The sequence below is a fragment of the Chiloscyllium plagiosum genome, unplaced genomic scaffold (genome assembly GCF_037043375.1).
Source record: "Chiloscyllium plagiosum isolate Xiang-an unplaced genomic scaffold, Cpla_swu_hap1 HiC_scaffold_17, whole genome shotgun sequence".
In the NCBI taxonomy this organism is placed as follows: Eukaryota; Metazoa; Chordata; class Chondrichthyes; order Orectolobiformes; family Hemiscylliidae; genus Chiloscyllium; species Chiloscyllium plagiosum.
Window position 1 is genome coordinate 54,021,753 of NW_028270155.1, and position 25,606 is coordinate 54,047,358.

The window sequence follows — 25,606 nt, forward strand, 5'->3', positions numbered from 1 at the left end:
AACAGACACCACATGATGAAAGGACCATGCCCAGATTCCTGACAGTGCCTGTGTGTTTATCCTGTGTCAGCTCTCTGTGCCATGTCACCTTTTTTGACTTTGTGTGATAATGTAAAACTAGTGGGAATGAGTTGAGGGCCCACTTTACATGTTCTCTCATTTAACAAGACTACCAATGCTCCTTTGCATATTTTAAGCGATGACATCAACTCAAGATCCACCCCAGCAACTGAACAAATGAAATATGACAACATCTCCCATTGGAATAACCAGGTTAATGGTCTGCAAACAGAATACCAGCAGCTCAGCAATAGGGCAGCAACGAGACCCCTGTCTAAGATAACACCGTTATATCAAGAATTTGAACCACACTTCTTTATATCTCCTTCACGTGCACTACTTCTGAAGGGGATAGTTGTTGTCACTCAGTTGCGAGCCTGAAACCTGATAACTTGGTGAGCGATGTCAGACATCAGGGGACTGGAACCTAGCCAAAAGTAGAAGGAATGGCAATATGATCAGGAATTTTCAGACAACACTGAAGTTCATTTTGATTGATGTCTTACAGAAAATAAATCAAAGTGTCATTGGTTGGCTATTTTATTTTATTAAACAATACACAGTTTACAAAACAGTTAACATTAACAGCTGTATACAGAGAAACAGCAGCTTTACAAGGGAGAGGAATGGCAAAACCAGGCCCCAAACATTACCGTTCAACCAGTTTTCAGAAAAATGACGACAAACCTCAAATCCCAGTTTCAATCACCACAAAACAGAAACAATAACAAGTATATACAAGACAGTCCAATTACAGTACATAAAAAACAGTGTATACAATACAGACCCCCAGCAACCCAACAAGCTGCCCAACTGGTTGGCTATATTTGCAAACTGCTTTTGAGCTGGTTGGAATGAAAGAATAGCACCTTTGATTGGCATGGTTCTTATGGCTATATCCACGTCATGAATCCTCAGCATAGTTCTGTCTTCTCACTGCTATGTTTGTCCTGTACTATGATTCACTCACCAGCTAATGCATTTGTTTGAGCAAAAACAACGTGTGATTGTGTCACTAATCACTTTGTCTTATCTTCTAATTACAAACTCACCATAAATTTATTAGCCATTTGTTGATGATTTGAATTACAGGTGTTTACAATGCAAGGTACAACTCCAGCATCATGCATGGTTAGGCTGGACAGTCAAATTTGTCCCTCTATATAAAAGGTACAAACAACTGCTAAGGGCCCATTTCCAGGACAACTCTCCCTTACTGGGAAATAAGGCAGGGCAGGTGACTGAGGGGTCAGTAGGGGAGAACTTTGGAGCCAGCGACCATCATACTATTAGTATGAAAATAATGTTGGAAAATGATAGACCTTATCTAAAACTTAAAGTTCTAACTTGGGGGAAGGTCAATCTCGACAGTATTAGGCAAGAACTTCCAAAAGTTGATTGGGGGCAAATGTTTGCAGATAGAGGGACGGCTGAAAAATGGGAAGCCTTCAAAAATGAGATAATGAGAGTCCAGAGACAGTAGGTTCCCGTTAGGGTGAAGGGTAATGTGGTAGGTGTAGGGAGTGCTGGATGACTAGAGAAATTGAGGTCTTGGTCAAAAATAAGAAGGACGCATATACAAGGTACAGACAGCAGAAATCAAATGCATTGAGTATTGGAGTTGGGAAGTCATGTTGCAACTGCACAGGACATTGGTTAGGCCACTATTGAAATACTGCATGCAATTCTGTTCTCCCTGTTATAGGAAGGACATTGTGAAACTTGAGAGGGTTCAGAAAATATTTACCAGGATGTTGCCAGAGTTGGAGGGTTTGAGCTATAGGGAGAGGCTGAAAAGACGGGCTATTTTCCCTGGAGTGACGGAGGCTGAGGGGTGATAATATAGAGGTTTATAAAATCATGAGGAGTATGGATAGGGTAAATAGACAAGGTCTTTTCCCCGGGGGTGGGGGAGTTCAAAACTAGAAGGCACAGGTTTAGGGTGAGAGGGGAAAGATTTAAAAGGGACCTAAGGGATAACTTTTTCATGCAGACAGTGGTGCATGTATGGAATGAACTGCCAGAGAAAGTGGTGGAGGCTGGTACAATTACAACATATTAAAAGGCATCTGGATGGGTATATGAATAGGAAGGGTTTGGAGGGATATGGGCCAAATGCTGGCAAATGGGACTAGCTTAACTTCGGATATCTGGTCAGCATAGATGAGTTGGTCCGAGGGGACTGTTTCTGTGCTGTACATCTCTATGACTCTATGACTCTATGACCTCAACAAGGGACACCAAGAGATGTCATCACAGCTGAATCCTTGTCCTCCCCAACCATCCTTGTTCATCTATTCGCACATTGCAAGGTAAGTCACTGAAATGTTGGATAAACCTGCAATACGTTCCCTGAGCTTGGGAGTGTAAATCCCTATTGTACTCACCACTGATACTATCCAGGTCAGAACCAGCCAGATCATCCCAGAAATGACAGGAAAAACATAAACCCTTCTGCTTTCTGATCTAGCACTACCGATTAGGGACTTTACCTTCCAAGTATGAGAGAACCTAAAAAAAAACACTCACTCCAGCAAAAATATACAACAACTCATAATTATGTTAGCACCCTCAATGTTGTAAAATATCTTAAAGAACTTTATAGGTATGTAATCAGACAAAAACAGAGAGCACAATACTCTATAAAACACTGTCCATTTCTAACCGAATTCCTATAACTCATAGCCTAACATTTGGGGAGGAGATTTATTGGTCTGTTTTGTTGAGAAGTTTGGATTGAGATATGGGATATTTGAATAAAACAAAAATATTTGCTGAGGCTCACAAGATTCGCGAACAGCCAGTAAAACAGGTTCCATCCCATCCCAGAAGAAAACAAGACAATGTGCACTTTTGAGCCTGTTTCAGCAAGCTATCCTCCATACGCAATTACTTATAGAAGATTACATTCAATACTTATACCAGCTCCAGAGGGGGATAATAGACCATGTTTCCTCCAATCTTCCCACCAGACCTGGGGCTGTGTTACCAAAAGCTAGTGCATCATAAAGAAGTTTTATTTTTGCTGGAACAGCAGACAGGAATTAGTTCAACAACTTCACTTATTTATAAATGTAGCTCCATGTCTGTGTTGACCTTTGAGCAAATTAATCCACAACAAAAGGGATGGACCTATTATTTTCTTTATATCTATTTTGATAGATTCTAAATATTTACAATCTAGAATATACTGCACAGGAGACAAAAATGGAATAATTATTAGCAGAATCCATCCATTGACAAAGTATATTGGAATTCTGGATTCGTGGTGCTGGAAGAGCACAGCAGTTCAGGCAGCGTCCGAGGAGCAGTAAAATTGACGTTTCGGGCAAAAGCCTTCATCAGGAATACAGGAACTCTCTCGTCTGGTTATGATAATCCTGTAACCTTCCCTGGCAGTGTGCTCTGGAAACACAGGCTGGCATTGCAAGGTGCACTGGCAATGAGGATGCAGAGGCTACAGTGGGACAGTCACCGGCTCATTGACCAGACCAGGCCGACTGGACCAACATCCGCCTCACACAACTGACCTACACCCGGCTCAGAGACCAGACCCACACCCGACTCACTGACCAACCCAACATCTGCCTCACACACCTGACCCACACCTGGCTCATTGACCAGACCAACACTCGGCTCACTGACCAGACCGACACCCGGCTCACTGACCAGACCGACACCCGGCTCACTGACCAACCCAACATCTGCCTCACACACCTGACCCACACCTGGCTCATTGACCAGACCAACACTCGGCTCACTGACCAGACCGACACCCGGCTCACTGACCAACCCAACATCTGCCTCACACACCTGACCCATACCCAGCTCACTGACCAGACCAACACCCGGCTCAGAGACCAGACCGACACCTGGCTCACTGACCAGACCGACACCCAGCTCACTGACCGGACCAGGCTATATACCCAGGTCTGCTTGCTTGCTAACTTTGTGCTGACTGAGCACATATTGGCACGCCCACAGCATCCCTACATTGTCTTGCAATAAGAGCAGTCGCACATTCAGGCAGCCTGCCTTGCTGGTCAGCTGGCCTCAGTTAAGAGGATGTTCGTCAGGCCTTGCCATATGGCAGCGCTACATCAACCCTGCACTGCTTCCCACTCAGCCCAGCTTCACTCAGGCTCCTTGATGCCACAATTGCAGTCATTATCTTGTCCTCAGGAGGAGGCTTCCAGCGGAGCAAAGTACATCTCTGCAGAGAGGGGAGAGATACTGCTGGTATCTGCAAGACACGTGGAAGAAGGCACCGTGACCAACGGTTAGAAATAGTGTGCAACTAACAGCACAGTTAATAGGAGGGAGACAAACACACGCAGAGTGGGACTTAGTTGTTTGCTGGAACATGGACATCTTTGCCCACAGGAGTGGTCCCATTCTTTCCTGGTACAGGGTGAGGAGCTAAATGTCAGGAACGCCAGCAGGGTTCTACCTACCATGTAATGGGCTATCCTCTCCTGTAATGAATGCGTTAGATTATAGAGCTGTTAATCCTCCTGCACGTGGGGGAACGGTCATGAGGGGTTCTGGGGGACTGAGGAGGCAGCGCAAGGGGCATGCAGGGTTAGGGGGGTGGGAGGCTGCAGGGAGGGTGGTGCGACTGAGTGAGGGAAGATGTTACAGGCGGTATTGAGAATGGCAGAGCATGAGCCTTGGTGGGAGATGGGTGCAGTAGCAGAGATAGAGAGTGAGTGAGAGGAAGCAGAGAGAAGTCTGACACTTAGGGCAGGGCTGAAACGGTCATTAATCTTCCAGTGACATTGCTGGCTGTTTGTGCGCTGGAAATGGGACTGAGCCAAGTGACAACCTCAGACCAGATTGGCAAGGCCTGATGGCACAGCCTCTACTGCCAGTCCTTCGGAAAGAGGGCTCCTCTTCTTTGCAGCACTCCCTTGCTAGGATCTCCAGGTCCCAATTGGAGAATTGTGGTCCATCTTCCCCTTCTCCACCATGTTCTGACTCTGTCCTTTGAGGTGCGGGGAGGCTTCAGAATGCCAGAATTCATCCAGCTACACAGCGGCCTTTTAAAGATAGTACAGACACAGGAGGTGCCAGCCTGCTGGCAGATATCCACTGAGTGGCAGGCTGTTCTGGGAATGGCACATTGTAGGATGGGCCCAGAATTGGAGGCGAGGGACGCCACAGGGGCGGAGTAGGTAATCAATCCAGCGAGTTTAGTCAGAAATAGTGAGAAAACTCACTAATCCTCAGGGGACAAACACTCCAAAAAACTCAATGCAATTTCGACTTCGACATGCGTTGTTCTGTCTCCCTTACTGTGTCTCTCGTCAGATGCTTCATGACAATGAGTATTCATAACAGCTTTCTGTTAATAAAACTATCTACCTACACCTTTCCAATCCACCTGTTGAGATGTTATTGCACACTTGTAGGCTTAAACCTAGATTCAGGCAGTGATTCAGCAGTAGAGAGACTATCGCTGCCCCAAAAAAACACCCTCTAATCCTCAAGAGTGGAATGTGCCTGGAATCAATGTGACAATGGCATAAGACAGCTTTTCTGCAGTTTGCAGTGGTGTGACAGTTGCTGATTCCCAGTTTTCCGTTGTTCATGTAATTGCTGCAGCAACTTCATTCCGACCAGAGGGAAAATGCTCCAAACTTTGGCAGGTTTGGAAATTGCGTCTGCTGTGGGATCATGCAACACCAGGCCATATCTCTTTCAAACAGTAATCATTTTCTCTGAGTATATTGTTCGGTAACAATACCTTCTGCATTTCTGTTCACTTGTGCAGCTGACACTGAAGCAAAATAATTGTCAATTCTCCATAAGAGGCAAGTCATGCAAGGGAAGCACTGATTTCTAGAACACCATAATATTTAAGTTGGTATAAGACAACAGGCTTAAGTTAATAAAAATGTTTTTTTTTTTAAATACTAACACAGACTTCTCCACATGAAAAGCCATCACTCCAAACATAACTTTCCCAGATTGGTAAAGCCATAGCAAAATATTAACCAAACAACTACAACCTAATTGACTAGGTCTTGGGCATCAATCTCAGATTTAAATTTCACAATTGGCCATGTTCATAGCTATAGGATGTTCTAGATGGTTTTTTTCCCCCAATTATGGTAGCTGTTGAAGTCACCTTGCCTTAAACTAGAGATTCCACATTCATTTGCAAGGAATGAATCACCTCAATAATTTAACACTTTCATGGATTCCGGTTAGCAGAGTACTCTATTCTTGACCGATTTAAAACAGATCTTTCACCTTTGCAGCCTCCTTCTCCCCACTTTCTATTATAATGCTCTTTTAGTCTCCCTCCCCACCCACACCTCCTGAAGCCTCGTTCTCTCCACTTGCATGCACTTGAGTCTCTCTCTCTCCCTAAACCCTGCTGCAGCCAACAGCTTCTCCTACCCCCTGCTTTCCTCAGGCGAACAAGCCCAATCCAGTCCCATCAAATGGAATTCTTGCATTTGGGAAAAAGGACCCCCATCTCAGCTGGAGGCAGCTCTCACCATACTATTTCCTCCCCTCCTCCCAACACCTCCAGCTCTCATTATCCTGCTCCTGCATTTCAGTTCCCAGACCTCGATACCCCTTCAGCTCTCAGCAGCGCACCCCTGACTCTCAGCCTCTCAGCCCCAGCTCTCGGGTCTCAGAACTCTGCACCCAGGCCTCAGAGACTGGTTTTCAACCCTCCAACCCCACCAGTGATGAGACATTGGCTCTCAACAAGGCTCCGCTTGTGACGTTGTCAATGGCAGCGCTGACTTTCACTGCTCCTCCAATCACAGGTTGGTTCTGTCCCACGTTTATTGCTGAAAGGTTCAGGAGGGAGCCTATCAGCAGTGAGTATGGGAGGGTACCAGCCTGTCATTGGAGGATCATCCTCACCAATTCCTTATTCTGTCTGTGAGCACAAGTATTCTCTGCTTGGTCACCCCCTATGTGTGAATTCTTTTCAAGTGATTTGGGGATTTCAGAGCTCGATCCTACTGTTGCGTATTTTGGGCCCTCTTGGGAGGAGACAGACCATAAAAGGAATGGCCAGAACGAGTGAAAGGATTCGTATTCCTGGCCACCCACAGAAGGATGTATTAGAATTGACAAGATCAGGCCTGTCAGATAGGAGTAAAGGAGCAGGAGAGAGGCTTGTCTAGTGCAGGGGACTAACAAAGCGCCTACCACTAAACCACTCGGGGTGCTTAGAAAAGTTTAGTGTGAAATGCAGAACCCTTAGTCACTCACATTCTGTCACACAGGCATATTGTGAAAACACAGTAGGCATTGTGTTGAAAGGCTGTTTTGCAAGCAAGACTTTTATCAGTAGAAGTCTGTCCTCACAGTGAATGAGAGTCGAAAAGATGCTTATTCTCCTCTGTGGCCGTAGGATGACATTGCAATATCTTTAATCAAAAATAATCAGTCAAGAGTGTCACAACATTAGCTAAAGTTGGATAATAGTTTACACTGAAAAACCTGATCACGGAAAGCCTGACAGGAAGAGATGTTTCAAACATTGCATCGATTTTACTGTACCAGAGATATTCTGCACTGGATTTAAGTGAGACAGCAGAGCTCACAGTGTGGGTGTTGTTGCTGTAACTGAATTAATTTTTTTTTCATCCACTCATAGGAAATGAGCATCATTGGCCAAACCAGTGTTTATTGCTCTTGAGGTGGTGGTGGCATGCTGCCCTCTTGAACCACTGTAGTCCATATGCTGTAGGTAGACCCTCAATGGTTAGGAGGGAATTCCAGGATGTTAGCCCAGCAACACTGAAGAAGTGGCGATATATTTCCAAGTTAGATGGTGGCCGTGTTCCCATGCATCTGCTGCCCTTGTCCTAGATGGTGGTGGTCAAGTATTTGGAAAGTATTATCAAAGCAGCCTTGGTGAATTTCTGCATTACTTCTTGTAGATGGTACACACAGATTCTAATACGAGTCAGTAGTGGAGGAAGTGGATACTTGTGAATGTAATACTGATCACAGTGGTGGGGAGAAGGTGTTTTGTCCTGGATGATGTCAAGCTTCTTGAGTGTTGAGTGATGGGCTTCACTCATCCAGGCAAGTGAGGGAGGAGTATTCCGTCACACTCCTGACTTGTACCTTGGAGATGGTGGACTGGCTTTGGGGAGTCAGGAGGTGAGTTACTCATATAATGCCAGCTTCAACAAAGTGCATTTGTTTATGTTACATGAACAATCAGAATGAGTGCAATTATCTGACAAAGCCGTACTTGTAAAGTGTGTCATACTGAAACCTATATTTTTGATAGAGTTTATAAACAGAGGTAAAGAGTACAAAAGGAAAGTTTTATTGAACTTTGTATAAAACCGTCTTATAAAAGCCAAAATAACTGCTGATGCTATAAATCAGAAACAAAAACAGAAATTGCAATTTCTGTTTTTGTTTAAAACAGTTTTATCATTCTGCTGGTAACCAGAAGGATGTGAAGGGTTCAAGAGCATAGAACAGAACAACACAGGAACAGGCCTTTCGGCCCACGATGTTATGCTGTCATGACACCAGATTATACCAATCCCTTATGTCTGCCCATGGTCCAGATCCCTCATTCCTTGCTTATTCATGTGCTTATCCAAAAGCCTCTTAAATGCCCCTATCATATCTGCTTCTACCATTATCCCTGGCAATGAGTTGCAGTTACCTATCACTCTCTGTATAAAAGACTTCCCGGCACATTTCCTTTGAACTTTCCCACTCTTACTTTAAATGTATGCCCCCAGTATTAAATATTTCAACTCTGGGAAAAAAAGATTCTGACTGTCAACCTTATCTATGCCTCTCCTCATTTTAGAAGTTTCTATCAGATCGCCCCTCAGCCTCTGCCACTCCAGGGGAAACACTGGGAAATAGTGAGGACTGCAGATGCTGGGAATCAGAATTGAAAGTGTGGTGCTGGAAAAGCACAGCAGGTCAGGCAGCAACGGAGGAGCAGGAGAATCGACATTTCAGGCAAAAGCCCTCCCTGATGAAGGGCTTATGCCCAAAACATCAATTCTCCTGCTCCTTGGATGCTGCCTGACCTGCTGTGTTTTTCGAGCACCCCACTCTCCACGCCAGAGAAAACACCTCTAGTTTGTCCAGCTTCTCCTTATAGTTCATACCCTCGAATCCAGGCAGCATCCTGGTAAACCTCTTCTGCACCTCTCCAAAGCCTCCACACCTTCCTGTAACGTGGTGACTAGAATTGGATGCAATCCTCTCAGTGCAGCCTAATCAAGGTTTTATAAAGCGGCAACATGACATTCTGAGTCTTGTACTCAATGCCCCAACCAATAAAGGTAAACATGCCATATGTCTTCTTTACCACCCTATCTACTTGTGACCACTTTCAGGGAGCATTGGACTGGGAACCCCAGATCTCTCTGTACATCAATGCTGTTAAGGATCTTGCTCTTACAGCTTTAGTATTGAAGGTTTAAGGGACTATAGAAAAACTGAAGTTATACTTTATGGAGTAAACAGCCAAAGGAAATTTGATGGAAATATATAGGTAGGATGAAAAGCCTGGCACACACTCAATGGAATCTACACATTTCTGTTTTATAGAACCCAAAGCAAATTATGAAGCTGTCAAGGGTTATACATAAGTGAGCCCAGACTATGCAGAAGGGAAATAAAGGGTTCAGAACACAGAAAGCACCATGGCCCATGATTTCCCTTCCAGGGCATGGCATAAAGATTCATGACAGAAGCATGACCTTTGGAGACATTGCCAGTCAGCTATCTGAGCCTCAGTGGCAGGTCCTCCAGTGAGGTCAGCTTCTTCAGCACTCAGTAGTTTGTTTTGAGAAAAAAAAATAAGAAGGACATTAATGCCAAAAATAGCTGGGGATAAAAACTAAGAATGTAATTCAGTGATGACCTGGAAAATTCCTGGACTATACTACATCTTGAGACCATGGAATGTCACACTAGGAAGGTGTCAACGAACTTCAGACAGAGACACTTCAAAGGAACAGATGTGATGCAGAAACCGAACTCAACAGAAACCATCACCATTGAGTTATATCCCAGAATGCGGGTGGAACGTGATGTAACTGTGGTGGAAGATATGCTAGTGTTTTCCCTTTGAGGGATACACAAGGGACATAGTTATAAAAACAACTGCAACAAAGTTTCTTTATTTATTCCCAGGATGAGGGTGTTGCTGGCTTGGCCCAGCATTTATTGTCCATCCTTACTTGCCCAGAGAGCCATTAAGAATCAACCACATTGCTGTGGGTCTGAAGTTACATGTAGGCCATCCCGGATGAGGATGGCAGTTTCCTTTCCTAAAGTCTCAGTGTATTGGTGGTGAAGTTCTACAGGGCTGCTTTATACTGAGAAGGTTGCAGCTGAAGAGCATCCACTGGGCACCCTGAACTTGTAGCTAAAAGAAAAGAGCTCTCTCTTTCTTGTTGATTACCGGAAGTCAGTAATTTGCAAGTCAGCAAAGCCATTGCCGAAAAAGGAACAGGACAATTCCTTTCAGCTAATTTGCAGAACCAAGAACCTATAGACCAAATATTCAGCTGCCAACATTAGCATGACTGGACTCACACAACGTAACAATTGCAAAGTGTCCCCATCTATCCATCATAAACAAGCCAAAGACTGATTCTTATACCTCTCCTTTTTCTAACTCTTGTGTTTCCTCATTTCTCACTTCCAAAGTATTTGTGTTGTATTTTGTTATTCTTATTTGCGTTTAAGTAACTAATAAACTCACCTTTTTTTAACCCAAGAAAGCCTGGTTAAATTGGCTTCTTTTAAAACATAAATACAATGGAACAGCGAAAGGAATCCACGAGGAAAGAGATTCCTTGTGTGACCAACCAAGGTGAGGGGCTGTTGAATAAAGAAGAGGAGCCAGTTCTTCCCTCTTCACTAAGGAGTATAACAATTTAAGGTTTCCCACAGAGGATTGTAATGAATTGGAAACCCTTTCCCAGGAGCAGGTTGTAACACACGTTATTATATATGCTGCAACACTGCCCAATACTCAGTTGTAGAGAAAATAAGCAAAAGATATCACACATGCAGTGGGGGATTTAGGGTTTTTGAAAGCTTAAGTGATAGCTAACTGTAACTTTCCTGGAAGGCACTTACAGCTTGAGTGTGCTGTCCCAGTCCACTGAAAGGGAAATTTTGATTGTTTTCCAATGCACGCATATTTAAGGAGTGTACTACCTGCCTTTCTTCCATTCTTGTTTCCAAGGATTGATTCATGGATTTCTGTTGGATTGGTTCATGCTGATGGGTCCAGTGGTTTCCCATTGCTTTCCATAGGGTGGCTGACCAAAACACTCTCCTGCTCAAACCGCTTGACATCCAGCATATCAGAAAGATTTACATACCCACCTGTTTGGCCATGTTACAAATACATCTTCCATGGCCAGTAAGTCCTGTCTTGGGATTCAACTCCAGATTCCCTGGCCCAGAGGTAGGAACGCTACCACTGCACCACAAGATCTCTTCAGAGTATACAATGATGATAATTAATCAAAGTCAGAAGTTAGTTGACAGCAGGTTACAGTCCAACAGGTTTATTTGAAATCACAAGCTTTTGGAGCGCAGCCCCTTTGTCAGGTGGAGTGGGAGAGAAGAACAGAGAGACACAGAATTTATAATGTGGAGGAGCTGGTGTTGGACTGGGGTGAACAAAATTAAAAATCACACAACACCAGGTTATAGTACAACAGGTTTATTTGGAAGTTCAAGCTTTCAGAGTGCTGCTCCTTCATCAGGTAGCAAGTGGAGCAGGATCATAGGACACAGAATTTATAGTAAAAGATCCAAGTGTCATACAACTGATGCGAAGTATTGAACAAACAAATACAAATCTGTATGCCGTCTATCAAACGTGCACAGACACAGACACATTCTCTCTCCGACACACACACTCTCACACTCTCTCACACACACACTCACACTCACGCTCTCTCTCTCTCACACGCACACACATACACACACACATACACACACACGCACTCTCTCTTTCTCCCTCACATGCACACGCGCACACACACACATACACATATAAGTCTATTATCTAATTTGCAGATTAATTCTATTTTGTTCAAAAAGCACACAATCTATAGGCAGTCAGTCCATGTGACATTTTATCAATTCCTATTTTGGAAATAGAACCAGTCTGACTCAAGGTTGGGATACAGACAGACTCTAACCTCACACCTTTACTGCAGTGTCTGTGCTGAGATGTCATTTTTTAAATAAAATCTTAAGTTATCTCAGGAATTTGACTTAAAATAAGTTCTGGGATTTACATATTAATGATTTGAAACCTGCAACCCCATTCTAAGTGATTAAACACTTAACAGCAATCTAGGTTTGTTAAATACATCACATCAGTTGTATAACATTTTGATCTTGTGCTATAAATTCTATGTCCATGATGCTGCCCCACTAGCTACCTGACGAAGGAACAGCGCTTGCTCTGCCCTTGATCTCTCTGCCTCTAAATTCTGTTAAAAATCACACAACACCAGATTATAGGCCAACTAATTTATTTGGAAGTACATGAAGTGCGACATGAACCCAAGATCATTGTTGAGGCCGTCCTTATGGATACCGAACTTGGCTATCAGTTTCTGCCTAGTGATTCTGCGCTGCTGTGTATCTTGAAGGCCACCTTTGAGGCTGAATGTCCTTGACCACTGAAGTGTTCCCTGACTGGGAGGGAACATTCCTGTCTAGTGATTGTTGCACAGTATCCATTCATCCATTGTCGTCGTGTCTGCATGGTCTCGGCAATATACCATGCCTTGGAGCAGACTCTGATTGCCAAGTTCCATACCCATGAAGACAGCTTCAACTGTGACCGTGGGTTCACGTCGCACTACATGTGACCCCATCACAATGTCCTTTATCTGTAAAATCTTCCGTACTGTCCTGTTTTGACATCATCACCTTTATAAATTCTTATGATCTCTCTACTTTAATTAATCTGTACAGTGTTGGATTACTTAGTACTCTGGTTAGACCCTTGGTATGTGACTCTTACACCTCTCATGTTATTCCAGTCATTTAGTTTGTCTCTTGTGATTTCAAATAAACCGGGTTAGACTATAATCTGGTGTTGTGTGACTTCTAATCTTATCCACCCCAGTCCAACACTGGCACCTCCACATCATTGTTAAATAACTAACTCTGGAAGCCCTGAACTTGGCAATAAACATCCTTTGCTAACCTTAACTATCATCTCACTTAGAATCTTTTACTAAGATTCTCACAGTAAATAAACAGGACAGCATTCTCACTCACCCAGTTATTCTCTGATCTACTAAAAATAGGAATTGCCTGCCTGAAATGTAGTAACGCTGCTCTGAGTGCAATGCTGGCTCAACAAATCCCTAGCCAGAAAAAAAAAATCTTGCTATATGTCAAAAGTGTGTCTGCATGCAAGAGCATACAAGTTGTAGGGAAAAGAATCTACATCAACTTTAATTGCCTATCCTAGATATTGCTTTAACACTCCCTAAAAATGCTTCATCTCTGCAATCAGCAACCCAAGTCATAAAGAAGGTGCCATATGTTCAACAGCAAACTGTGGATTGCAGAACTGTAATAACTGACAAAGCACATGGACATCACTGCTAGAAAAGCAATATTAATTAGAAGAAAATAATAATGCACTAATGCTTTAAAATTTGCAAAGACTAACATACAGTTGCCAAATAATTCGACTTTATGCTGCTTCTACTGGACAGGGGTGGGTAAAAACCCAGCTGGCCAATCTTCAACTGGAATGTTAGCAATGTTTCGTTATTCATTAGGGGCGAAGTGGGCATTGCTAGCTAGGTCTCATTACCCTTGAAAGGTTGGTGGTGAGACACCTTCTTGAACCTCATCTATTCATATGGTGTAAGTTAAGGAAGGTGTTCAACCATTTTGGCCCAGTGGCTGTGAAGGAACAATGAGTTAAAGATTTCAGGTTACGATGAATTGGAGGGGTAGTTGCTGTTGGTAATATATCCAAGCATTTGCTCCCTTGTCCTTCGAAGTTTGAAAGTTTTTTTTTAAGATTAGGTTCCCTACAGTGTGGAAACAGGCCCTTCAGCTCAACCAGTCCATACCGACCCTCCAAAGAGTAACCCACCCAGACCCATTTCCCTCCGACTAATGCACCGAACACTATGGGCAATTTAGCATGGCCAATTCACCTGACTTGCACATCTTTGGACTGTGGGAAGAAACCGGAGCACCCGGGGGAAACCCATACAGACACAAGGAGAATGTGCAAATTCCACACAGACAGTCACCTGAGGCTGGAATTGAACCTGGGACCCTGGTGCTGTGAGGCAGCAGTGCTAACCACTGAGCCACCGTGCCACCCCATGTATTGTTGTTGAAGGAACCTTGATGAGTTACTGCAGTGCATCTTTTAGATGGTGACCATGGCTGTCAAAGAATGCCAGTGGTGGGGAGACTAAATGTTAAAGGAAATGGACAGGATGCCAATTAAGTGAGCTGCTTTGTTCTTGAGTGACTGTGGCAGAACCTAAACTGGTTCTCAGATTAGGGAGAACTAGCCACTTAGATTAGATTAGATTAGATTAGATTACAGTGTGGAAACAGGCCCTTCGGCCCAACAAGTCCACACTGACCCGCCAAAGCGAAACCCACCCATACCCCTACATTTACCCCTTATCTAACACTACGGGCAATTTAGTATGGCCAATTCACCTGACCCTGCACATCTTTGGACTGTGGGAGGAAACCGGAGCACCCGGAGGAAACCCACGCAGACACGGGGAGAACGTGCAAACTCCACACAGTCAGTCACCTGAGGCGGGAATTGAACCCGGGTCTCTGGCGCTGTGAGGCAGCAGTGCTAACCACTGTGCTAACCACTTAGATACAGAACTGGCTTGAAGGTAGAAGACAGAAGGTGGTGGTGGAGAATTGCTTTTCAGACGGGGGGGCCTGTGACCAGTGGAATGCCACAAGGATTGGTGCTGGGTGCACTACTTTTCATCATTTATATAAAAGATGTGGATGTGAACATAGGAGATATAATTATTAAGTTTGCAGATGACACTAAAATTGGAGGTGCAGTGGACAGCGAAGAAGGTTCTCTCAAAGTACAACGGGATCTCGATCAGATGGGCCAACGATCTGAGGAGTGGCAGATGGAGTTTAATTTAGAAAAACATGAGATACTGAATTTTGGAAAGGCAAATCAGAGCAGGACTTATACACTTAATAGTAAAATTCTGGAGTATATTGCTTAACAAAGTGACCTTGGAGTGCAGGTTCATGGTCCCTTGAAAGTGGAGTCGCGGGTAGACAGGATAATGAAGAAGATGTTTGGTATGCTTTCCTTTATTGGTCAGTGCATTGAGTATAGACATTGGGAGGTCATGTTGCAGCTGTACAGGGCATTGGCTGGGCCTCTTTTAGAATACTGTATGCAATTCTGGTCTCCCTGCTATAGGAAAGATGCTGTAAAACTTGAAAGGGTTCAGAGCAGATTTACAAGGATGTTGCCAGCGGAGGGTTTGAGCTATAGGGAGAGGCTGAATAGGCTAGGGGTGTTTTTGCTCAAGCATTGGAGGCTGACGGGTAACCTTCTAGAGATTTATAAAATCATAAGGGGCATGGATAGGATAAATAGGCAAGGTCTTTTCCCCAGGGGGGTCCAAGACTGGAGGCCATGGGTTTAAAGTGAGAAGGGAAAGTTTTAAAAGGGACCTAAGGGGCAACTGTTTCACACAGAGTGTGGTGTGTGTATGGAATGAGCTGTCAGAGGAAATGGTGGAGATTGGAACAATAACAACATTTAAAAGGCATCTGCATGGATATATCAACAGGAAAATGGGACTAGATTTATTTTGGATATCTGGGCAGCATGGACGAGTTGGACCGAAAGGTCTGTTTCTGTGCTGTACATCTCAATGACTCAATGACTCTATATCAGTTTTAAGTCTGAGTTTCCTTGTTCTATAACTGTGTTCCTTTGTTTGAGATTCTGCGACGAGTGGAAACATCTTCTTAATATTGTCCCTGTGAAGCCCCCTTTGAATCTTGTACATTTCAATAGGATCGGTCTTCATTTTTCTAAACTCCAATGAATAAAGGTCTAACCTGTTCAGATGTTTTGGATAAGTCAGCTCTTTCATTTCAGGAATCAGCTGAATGAGTCTCTTTTCAACTACCTCCAATGTCTGTCGATATTTTCTTACATGCAGGGACCAAACCATACCCTGTACAGTTGGAGCAAGTGCTATGTCTTGCTGGAGTGGTATGCTGGCAATCAAGCCCCACTATTCTCAGTGTCCTTATGAAAGTTAATCATTTCATTTATAAAATTATGCAGAATTACTCAAGTATACCTGCTGTTTATATCCAGACTGATAGTCATTTCTGAACTTAAAATTAATTACGATTTATTACAAGTAAATAGACCCTAGCTGCAGGTAAACAAATATGTGTTCCCAATCAGCAGAATACCCAAATGGTCTGAACTCACACTCCCATATAAACTCTACCTAGGACACACATTGGTCTGAAGAGTTTTATTGGACTTGAAACTTTAGATTTGACTAGATTAGATTCGCTACAGTGTGGAAACAGACCCTTCAGCCCAACAAGTCCACACCGACCCTCTGAAGAGTAACCCACCCAGACCTCAGACTAATGCACCTAACATACTCTGCTTTTCTTTCCACCAATGCTGCAAGACATGTTGAGTTTCTCCAGCACTTTTTGTTTTAGTTGTATATGGAAGGTAATCTCACTGAAACATGTAAGATTCTGAGAGGTTCTTTCCCCCTGGCTGGAAACTCCATAGTAATGGGATATGGGGTCATTCAATTAGGAATGAGGAGGAATTCCTTCATGCACAAAGTTGTAAATCTTTGGAATTTTCTATGCTGGGAGCTATGGATATCCAGTCAGTCTGTATATTCAAGATTGAGCTTGACAGATTCTTGGAATCTATAGAAATCAAGGGATATAGAATTTATGATCTACTCCTGTTACTAATCCTTAAGTTTCCATGTTAATGAAATGCTTACATATTCATGTTTACATGGCTGCTTTTGTAGGTTGGCAGGCTGGTTGGGGTAGGAGGCTGCCCATAAAATTGCCCAACCAGCCCTCTCATCTGTCCTTGACCTGTCTGCAACTTTACAGATTATCGGTGAGGCCAAGACCGCCTCACTGCCTTTATCCCAAATGACCAATTACTGGATATTTAAGAGCCATGTCCTGCCAAGCACAGCCTTATTGTTGAGGCTGATGGGAGGTGTTCAGGGGTGTTCAGGACACTGCTGCTTGGCTCTTGGCATGTAAAGGTGGGGTGCTTGCCTCAGATGCCCCTTTTGCCCCATGAGGCTATCTACCCACCCTGCAAGATCTGCCTCTGCCATCCTACATGTTCTCTTTCCTACTACCGTCCGGCCTGTCCAGTGAGACTCCCAGCCTTTCCGCAGGCCTAACCTCCCCACTCTGCTGAAAGGCACATTTCCCTCTTCCCATCCCCTCAGTTGCCTGTACTAGACTTTGCAACCTGGGTCTCCCCATAGCCTTGGCCTTGACCACTCTTGAGCTGGTGTTGCAGAGGCTACACAACTTTGGGCCAATTGCACAGACTAAAATCTTCATTGTTCTCTCTTTCTGCAGAGGTGGGGACTAAAACGGCATCGTTTAATTTACAGATTTAATAATAGAAAACTTGTTCACTAACCATGGTTTATATGAACCCCTGTTCCATTTTTTCAGACCAGCTTCAGATAAGCCTCTCCTGCCCTTGGTATGCTTTCAGCAGCCAATGCTGTCCATCGGGCATGCTCCGGACACCATGTCCACACTGGATCTTCCTAGACATAAGGTTCTTCTACTGCGTTTTGGGTAAGGGTGCCCCCATTGAAAGCCCAGAATTCTGAATAAAACGTAGCACAATGTGATTTGACTGAGTTTAAAAATTAATACCACTGGAGGAGAAATAAATAAAAGCAAAGGCACAGGCGGGAGATTCAGTGAATTTTATTTTACACTAAATCTGTTTGATTAGGAATGCACTGCCTGAAAAGCTGGTGAAAGCAGATTATCATCTTATTGCTGCAAACTCCTCCTCAGTTTGTATAGTGTCAAACAAACATTTCCTTTTTACTATACAAACTGACAAATTGAGCTGTTCATTATTTTCTAATTGTATTTCTGACTCACTTTTTCCCATACTTGTTATTCTGAGGCAAATTTATTAAGCCTCCTTTAATGTGCCCATCAGTCTAGGCTCACAGAGTTAATAGATTTACTAACAGATGAAGATAACAGGTCCAATGAATGATTCACCTCTACCTTTTTCCAAGCTCCCTGTACCACAGAAGCCAGTCTTCAGCCAATTCCATTCACTTAGAGTCATAGAGATGTACAACATGGAAACAGACTCTTCAATCCAACTCGTCCATGCCGGCCAGATATCCTAACCTAATTTAGTCCCATTTCCTATTCATATACCCATCTAGCTGCCTTTTAAATGCTGCAGTTGTACCAGCCTTCACCACTTCCTCTGGCAGCACATTCCATACACGTACCACCCTCTGTGTGAAAAAGCTGCCCGTTCAGTCCATTTTATACCTTTCTCCTCTCATCTTAAACCTATGCCCTCTAGTTCTGGACTCCCCCATCCCAGGGAAAAGACTTTGTCTATTTATCCTATCTATGCCCCTTATATTTTATAAACCTCTGTAAGGTCACCCCTCAGCCTCTGACACTCCAGGGAAAACAGCCCCAGCCTATTCAGCCTCTCTCTATAGCTCAAATCCTCCAAACCTGGCAACACCTTTGTAAATTTTTCCTGAACCCTTTCATGTTTCACAACATCCTTCCAATAGGAAGGAGACCAGAATTGCATGCAATATTCCAACAGTGGCCTAACCAATGTCCTGTATAGCCGCAACATGAACTTCCAACGCCTGTACTCAATACTCTGACCAATAAATGAAAGCTTACCAGACACCTTCTTCACTATCCTATCTACCTGTGTCTCCACTTTCAAGGAGCTATGAACCTGCACTCCAAGGTCTATTTGTTCAGCAACACTCCCTAGAACCTTACCATTAAGTGTATAAGTCCTGCTAAGATTTGCTTTCCCAAAATGCGGCAACTCACATTTATCTAAAATAAACTCCATTGCCATTTCTCAGCCCATTGGCCCATCTGGTCAAGATCCCATTGCAATCTGAAGCAACCTTCTTCACTGTCCACTTCACCCCCAATTTTGGTGTCATCTGCAAACTTACTAACTGCACCTCCTATGTTCACAACCAAATAATTTATATAAATGATGAAAAGCACCAATCCTTGTGGCACTCCACTGGTCACAGGCCTCCAGTCTGAAAAGCAACTCTCCACTACTACCTTCTGTCTTCTACCTTTGAGCCAGTTCTGTATCCAAATGGCTAGTTCTCCCTGTATTCCATGAGATCTAACCTTGCTCACCAGTCTCCCATGGGGAACCTTGCCGAACACATTACTGAAGTCCATATGGATCACGTCCACTGCTCTCCCCTCATCAATCTTCTTTGTTACTTCTTCAAAAAACTCAATCAAGTTCATGAGACAAGATTTCCTACAGACAAAGCCATGTTGACTATCCCTAATCAGTCCTTGCCTTTCCAAATGCATGTACATCCTGTCCCTCAGGATTCCCTCCAACAACTTGCCCACCACTGAGGTCAGGCTCACCGGTCTATAGTTCCCTGGCTTGTCTTTACCGCCCTTCTTAAACAGTGGCACTACATTTGCCAACCTCCAGTCTTCCAGCACCTCACCTGTGACTATCGATGATACAAATATCTCAGCAAGAAGCCCAGCAATCACTTCTCTAGCTTCCCACAGAGTTCTAGGGTAAACCTGATCAGGTCCTGGGGATTTATCCACTTTTATCAATTTCAAGACATCCAGCACTTCCTCCTCTGTAATCTGGACATTTTGCAAGGTTTCACCATCTATTTCCCTGCAGTCTATATCTTCCATGTCCTCTTCCACAGTAAACACTGATGCAAAATACTCATTTAGTATCTTCCCCATCTCCTGCGGCTCCACATAAAGTCCGCCTTGCCGATCTTTGAGGGGCCCTATTCTCTCCCTAGTTACCCTTTTGTCCTTAATGTATTTGTAAACACCCTTAACTCTATTTGCCAAAGCTATCTCATGTCCCCTTTTTGCCCTCCTGTTTTCCCTCTTATGTATACTCCTATTGCCTTTATAATCTTTTAATGATTCACACAATCTATCCTGTCTATACCTGACATAAGCTTCCTCCTTTTTCTTAATCAAAATCACAATTTCTTTAGTCATCCAGTATTCCCTATACCTACCAGCCTTTCCTTTCACCCTGACAGGAATATACTTTCTCTGGACTCTCGTTATCTCATTTCTGAAGACTTCCCATTTTCCAGCCGTCCCTTTACCTGCGAACATCTGCCCCCAATCAGCTTTAGAAAGTTCTTGCCTCATACCATCAAAATTGGCCTTCCTCCAATTTAGAACTTCAACTTTTAGATCTGGTCTATCCCTTTCCATTACTATTTTAAAACTAATAAAACTATGTTCACTGGCCCCAAAGTGCACCCCCACTGATACCTCAGTCACCTGCCCTGCCTTATTTCCCAAGAGTAGGTCAAGTTTTGCACCTTCTCTAGTAGGTACATCCACATATTGAATCAGAAAATTTTCTTGTACACACTTAACACATTTCTCTACATCTAAACCCTTAACACTATGGCAGTCCCAGTCTCTGGAAAGTTAAAATCCCCTACCATAACTACCCTATTATTCTTACAGATAACTGAGATCTCCTTACAAATCTGTTTCTCAATTTTGTGCTGGCTATTAGGTGGTCTATAATAATCCCAATAAGTTGATCATCTCTTTCTTTATTTCCCAGTTCGACCCAAATAACTTCCCTGGATGTATTCCCAGGAATATCCTCCCTAAGTACAGTTCTAAAACTATCCCTTATCAAAAACGCCACCCCCCCCCCCCCCCCCCCTCTCTTGTACCCCTTTCTATCCTTCTTGTAGCATTTATACGTCAAGGAAATTCTTCTCCTGGAATGTCTGGAGTTCTCTTCCCCAGAGTTGTGAAGGCTAGGTCACTGAAAGTAGTTCAAGACATGTTCGACAGATCTTTGAACCATCCGGGAGCAGGGGGTTATGATGAGCGGTCATGAGTTTGTTAATGACAGGGCAGGCTTGAAAAGGAATCGACTCTTCCTTTGTCTTAAGTTCTTATGATAATCAGTCGACAAACAATTAATAATGTCCAACAAGAGAGGATTAAGGTACAAACTAATTACATGCTCAAAATAAATGAGAGGTGATCGTTAAATTTCCCTTGAACGAAAAAGTAAAATGTGACAGCTGAGTCGTATGACAAACCTAGGACAGATATAAGTTACCAAAATAAATGAACTATCCAAGAGAAAGAGAAAAGTTGAGTGGAATGGCTATGAAAATGTGCAGAGATCAGTAAATCAGATTGGAAAATAAAGAAGTATTTTATAAACATATCAAAGGGAAAGAATAACCCAGATCATGTTGGAGTTGCAATTAAAAATTCCCTTCTGCAAAATAATAGGATAGGTACGAAACAGTGCCACATTAGGAAGAAAAGTGTGCGCAGTTCAGTTTCTTAGCTCCCTTCGGTGTAGCATCTCAGAAGTCTTCAAGTCGGATGCGCTGAAACATTTACAGTAGGTACTTTGCAATGTGTTAACTCACGTCTACGCCCCGCCCCCCCCCCCCCCCCCCGCTAGTCAGCAGGATGAGAGAGCAGTCAGGTTTTGACTCCCACAGGTATGCACGGTCATCAACAGCACAAACATGACCCATCAGGATAAGCAGGAAGGCTTACTTTGATCCCTGTAAATAGACTCCAAGGACAGAATGCACTGCTTCTGTTCCTATTTCTTATGGTCTCCCAGTGACATGGGATTAACTCTTTCCTCTTTCAGTTCAGAGATAATGAGGTGGCGGAGGGCTGAGCGGAGCCCATGGAACTTGACTGTCTCGGTTCTCGCCGGGAAAAACAGCGGGACATGCAAAACTGCGAGAATATTCAAACACCAATGCATAAAATGTCACATTTTAGTAATTGTTTGGATTGGGCTTTTTTTTTTAGTAATTCAGTGGTAAATATAAATGATGCACACGTAATCAACTTGCACAAGGACAAATTCGACAGGCAAATGATTCAAACAGAGCGTACATAATGTAACGCGGATTTCTAAAGCATGCAAAAATGGCATCCGCTACCTCGCAAGGCGAATGCTCTCCTCTTTCTGCTGCACTGTGTATATCAGACACAATGCTGCTTTTTTTCTCTCGAGGTGGCATTATTAACAACGCAGCAAGTGTTTACAGTCCTTCCACACTTTCCATATTTGTTGCATCTTCGCGTTCCATCTTGCTTTCATTGGTGGTGTACTGAGCTATTTGTTCAAATACCTTGGCCATCACTGACGAGCGCAACCCATTCCGCAAATTCCGCGCAGCGAACGCGTAAAGCAGGGGATTGACGCTGCTGCTAATAAACGCTAACGTTGCTGTAATGTAGGTGCCCACCTCAGAAACCGTTGTCAGCGTCTTGGATGTGTCGGAGTCCAGTGTCAAGGAAACCAGATCAATCACGTTGAACACATGGTATGGAAACCAACAGATTAGAAACGCCACAATAATGCTGATAATTAGCATTTCAGATCTGTGTTTGCTCTTAAAGGTCATCCGACCCACCCGTTTTGCAACCAATCCGTAACAGGTTGCCAGAACTGTAAAAGGGATTACAAATCCAGCCAGGGTTTCCAACACAAGGCATGATATATGCTGGCCTTTGGAATCATACTGACCACCGAAGCATTGAGGGTGGTCATTGATGATGCCCACTTTCCTGGTTAAAAGGTTGGGAACTGAGAGCGCAAAGGCCAAACCCCAAACAATAAGGACCACTTTGCAAACACGCTCTGTCCTCTGCCATCGCTGGGAGGCAAATGGATACACAATAACCAAGAAGCGGTTTATGCTCATCAGCATGATGAAGAACACACTGCTGTACAGATTGCAGTAAAGGAGATAGCCCAGGACTTTGCACGAGGTTTCTCCAAAGACCCAACTGTTGCAAATGGAATAAATCCACAGTGGCAAAGTGACCAACACAATCAGATCAGCAAACGCCAGGTTCACAATCAGGATAACAGTGGGTGAACGTTGTTTCATCTTATACAAGATGATCCAGATGACAAGTGAATTCCCTGGAATCCCAACAATGCATGTTAATCCAAGAATGGTGCCGGCCACTGCTTGAAGAGCTGTTTCTGTTGCATTGTTCGATTCCATCCTTATTGTTATGAGCCCTGGCCAACACTTCAGGGTATTTTATATGAGTTCAGTTCCTTAATGAAACTTGCCAAATACGTTAGCAAATACTGCTATTTCCAGTGTCATGCGCTAAGATTACAAAATATCAACACTAACTACATAAAATACCCTTTCTGCTGTTGACTGGATTCAGGGATTGGGAAACGCAACTGAACAACCCTCTGTAACTTTGTGTGATGTTGTATGAATTCTTTAATAATTTGCCCCCACATTTATTTTAGGGCTTTGGCTGCTATATTCAAATGCCATGTTTATGATCCTCTAAAATATTTCTTCATCTTTGAGAGAAAGAGTATTGCTCAACGTTATTTGTGACTCTTTGCAGCAGGCAATAAAGGGAAGTCACTTCCAACCAATTCAGCTTATTAAAGGGCACCAACTTTCCAGGCTTTGATTTCTCAGTTATTTTTGGATGGGAGCACATAAGACATGTTCCAGTCACGAGATATTGTGTTCCCATCATGTCAGATGACTGGAACACACATTCTTAAAGCAGAAAGAACCTGGAACGTGATTCCAAAACCAAACTTTGATCCACATCAGAAATTTCATGTCAAGTCGCATGCTCAACTAATCAACCGGATGCCATATGTAACCCAGTTACAAGTCAATGGTAGAGGTTACATTGGTCAAGTCCCAGTGGACATGTTTTCTAATAGTTCTGTTATCGTTTGGAAATTTGCAGCTGAATTTTTCTATTTTTGTCGAAAGTTTTCTTGGTTGAGATTTACAGCAGCTGGTCTACAATGGCCAGTACTGATTTTTCTCATTGTCTGTTTTTTGGCTCATTAGTTGGAAATAGGCCTCTGGTGTCTGACTCAGGGGATCTTGCTCCAGGAGCAGTAAAAGTGCTTACTACTTGGTGACGTTCACACTGCCAGCACCATACTTAAACTCTAGATCCTCAGCATGTCAGATGCTAGAAGCCAGAATCTGGCCTCACAGTGCACTGTTCGATTGTCGTCACTGAGGACAAGGCACAGATGGGACCTGGAAGAGCTGGTGGACGGGCTGGTTGGAAGATGGGACATCACCTTATCCTATCACCTTATTGACTCACCCTGGGTGGAGTCAATGCAGTGCGCATGCCAAACATAACATGGCAGCCAAAAGAAGATAAATGACGTCATGCACTCTGTGAGGGAGGTACTCCCACCTCACACTCACTGGGCCACCACTCACTCTAACTCTGCCACTGCACGCATCTCTCTCTCTCGATTGCTCATGCATCATGTCGACTCAATTGTTCTCAGTGACCTCACCCTTCCAAACTACTAACCCTTCCTGCCCTCTGTGCTCCCTACTCTTTCACTGGCAACACCTCATCACCTCTCCTCCCTTGCCTCATGATTAACATCGCTCCAATCACTGCCACCACACTCAATCCCTCTCTCTGCAGGAATAATTGTCTCAGAACTGGGCAGAGCAGGTGAAGACAGTGGGCAGGGTGGTGGGCAATGAGCTTCTCAACCCATATGAAGAGAAACGTGCTGGAATCAGCTGGAGAGGAGGATAATCGCGTCAGGTGATGCAGAGACCTCTGTGGATATCCGTCTGAGTACGCTTCATTGGGCAGTGCCATTAATGACAGTGTGTACTCACTTTTAGCCCTTTTACACAACTCACACCCCACTCCCAGTGAACTTCCAGGAGGAGAAGGTCCAGAACTGGTGAACCCTTATGTCCACCTCTGAGGAGAAAGCAACTCAACCCTCAGGAAATGCACCAGCAAGGCTTCCCCCAGCACCCTCCAGTAGCTCAGAGTCTTCTCCCTCGAGGAGTTGTCTTTCTAGACTAGGCTCAGGAGCACAATCTGATGAGCACATCACTGACACTTCTCCGCAGCTAGTCAAGGAAGGCACACCCCAGGCCACTGACATGCAGAGCACTGTCAGAGACTTGGCACCTGTCCAGCCCCAGGCAGGAGAGGAGCTGAAGGTGTGTCTGTTAATGATTTTATCAAAAAGTGCAAAGAAGCTCAGCAGATGCGGACAGCTTTGTCAGAGTTAGTCAGTAAGCTGAATCAAAAAAAATGGGCAAGCCCACCAATATTAGCAACACCATTGTGGCTCCTATATGCGTGTGTCTGACTGTCTCAAAGGACAGTCTACCTGGAACTGTGTAGACTCAAGTGACACTCA

General features: G+C 43.8%; 1 protein-coding gene across 1 annotated transcript; it reads right to left on the minus strand.

The window, feature by feature from the left end:
• Positions 1 to 217: 217 nt before the first annotated feature.
• LOC122558680 (leukotriene B4 receptor 1) lies at positions 218 to 23,423 on the minus strand. Its single transcript, XM_043707467.2, has 3 exons — positions 22,347 to 23,423; positions 17,771 to 17,965; positions 218 to 487 (listed from the first exon to the last, which is right to left on the minus strand). Exon 1 carries the CDS (start codon positions 23,421 to 23,423, stop codon positions 22,449 to 22,451), a length of 975 nt encoding a protein of 324 aa, XP_043563402.2. The 3' UTR covers positions 218 to 487; positions 17,771 to 17,965; positions 22,347 to 22,448.
• Between the last annotated feature and the right edge of the window lie 2,183 nt (positions 23,424 to 25,606).

Excerpts from the sequence above, each read along its gene's own strand:
- LOC122558680 (XM_043707467.2), bottom strand. The coding sequence starts at position 23,423 with ATGGAATCGAACAATGCAACAGAAACAGCTCTTCAAGCAGTGGCCGGC.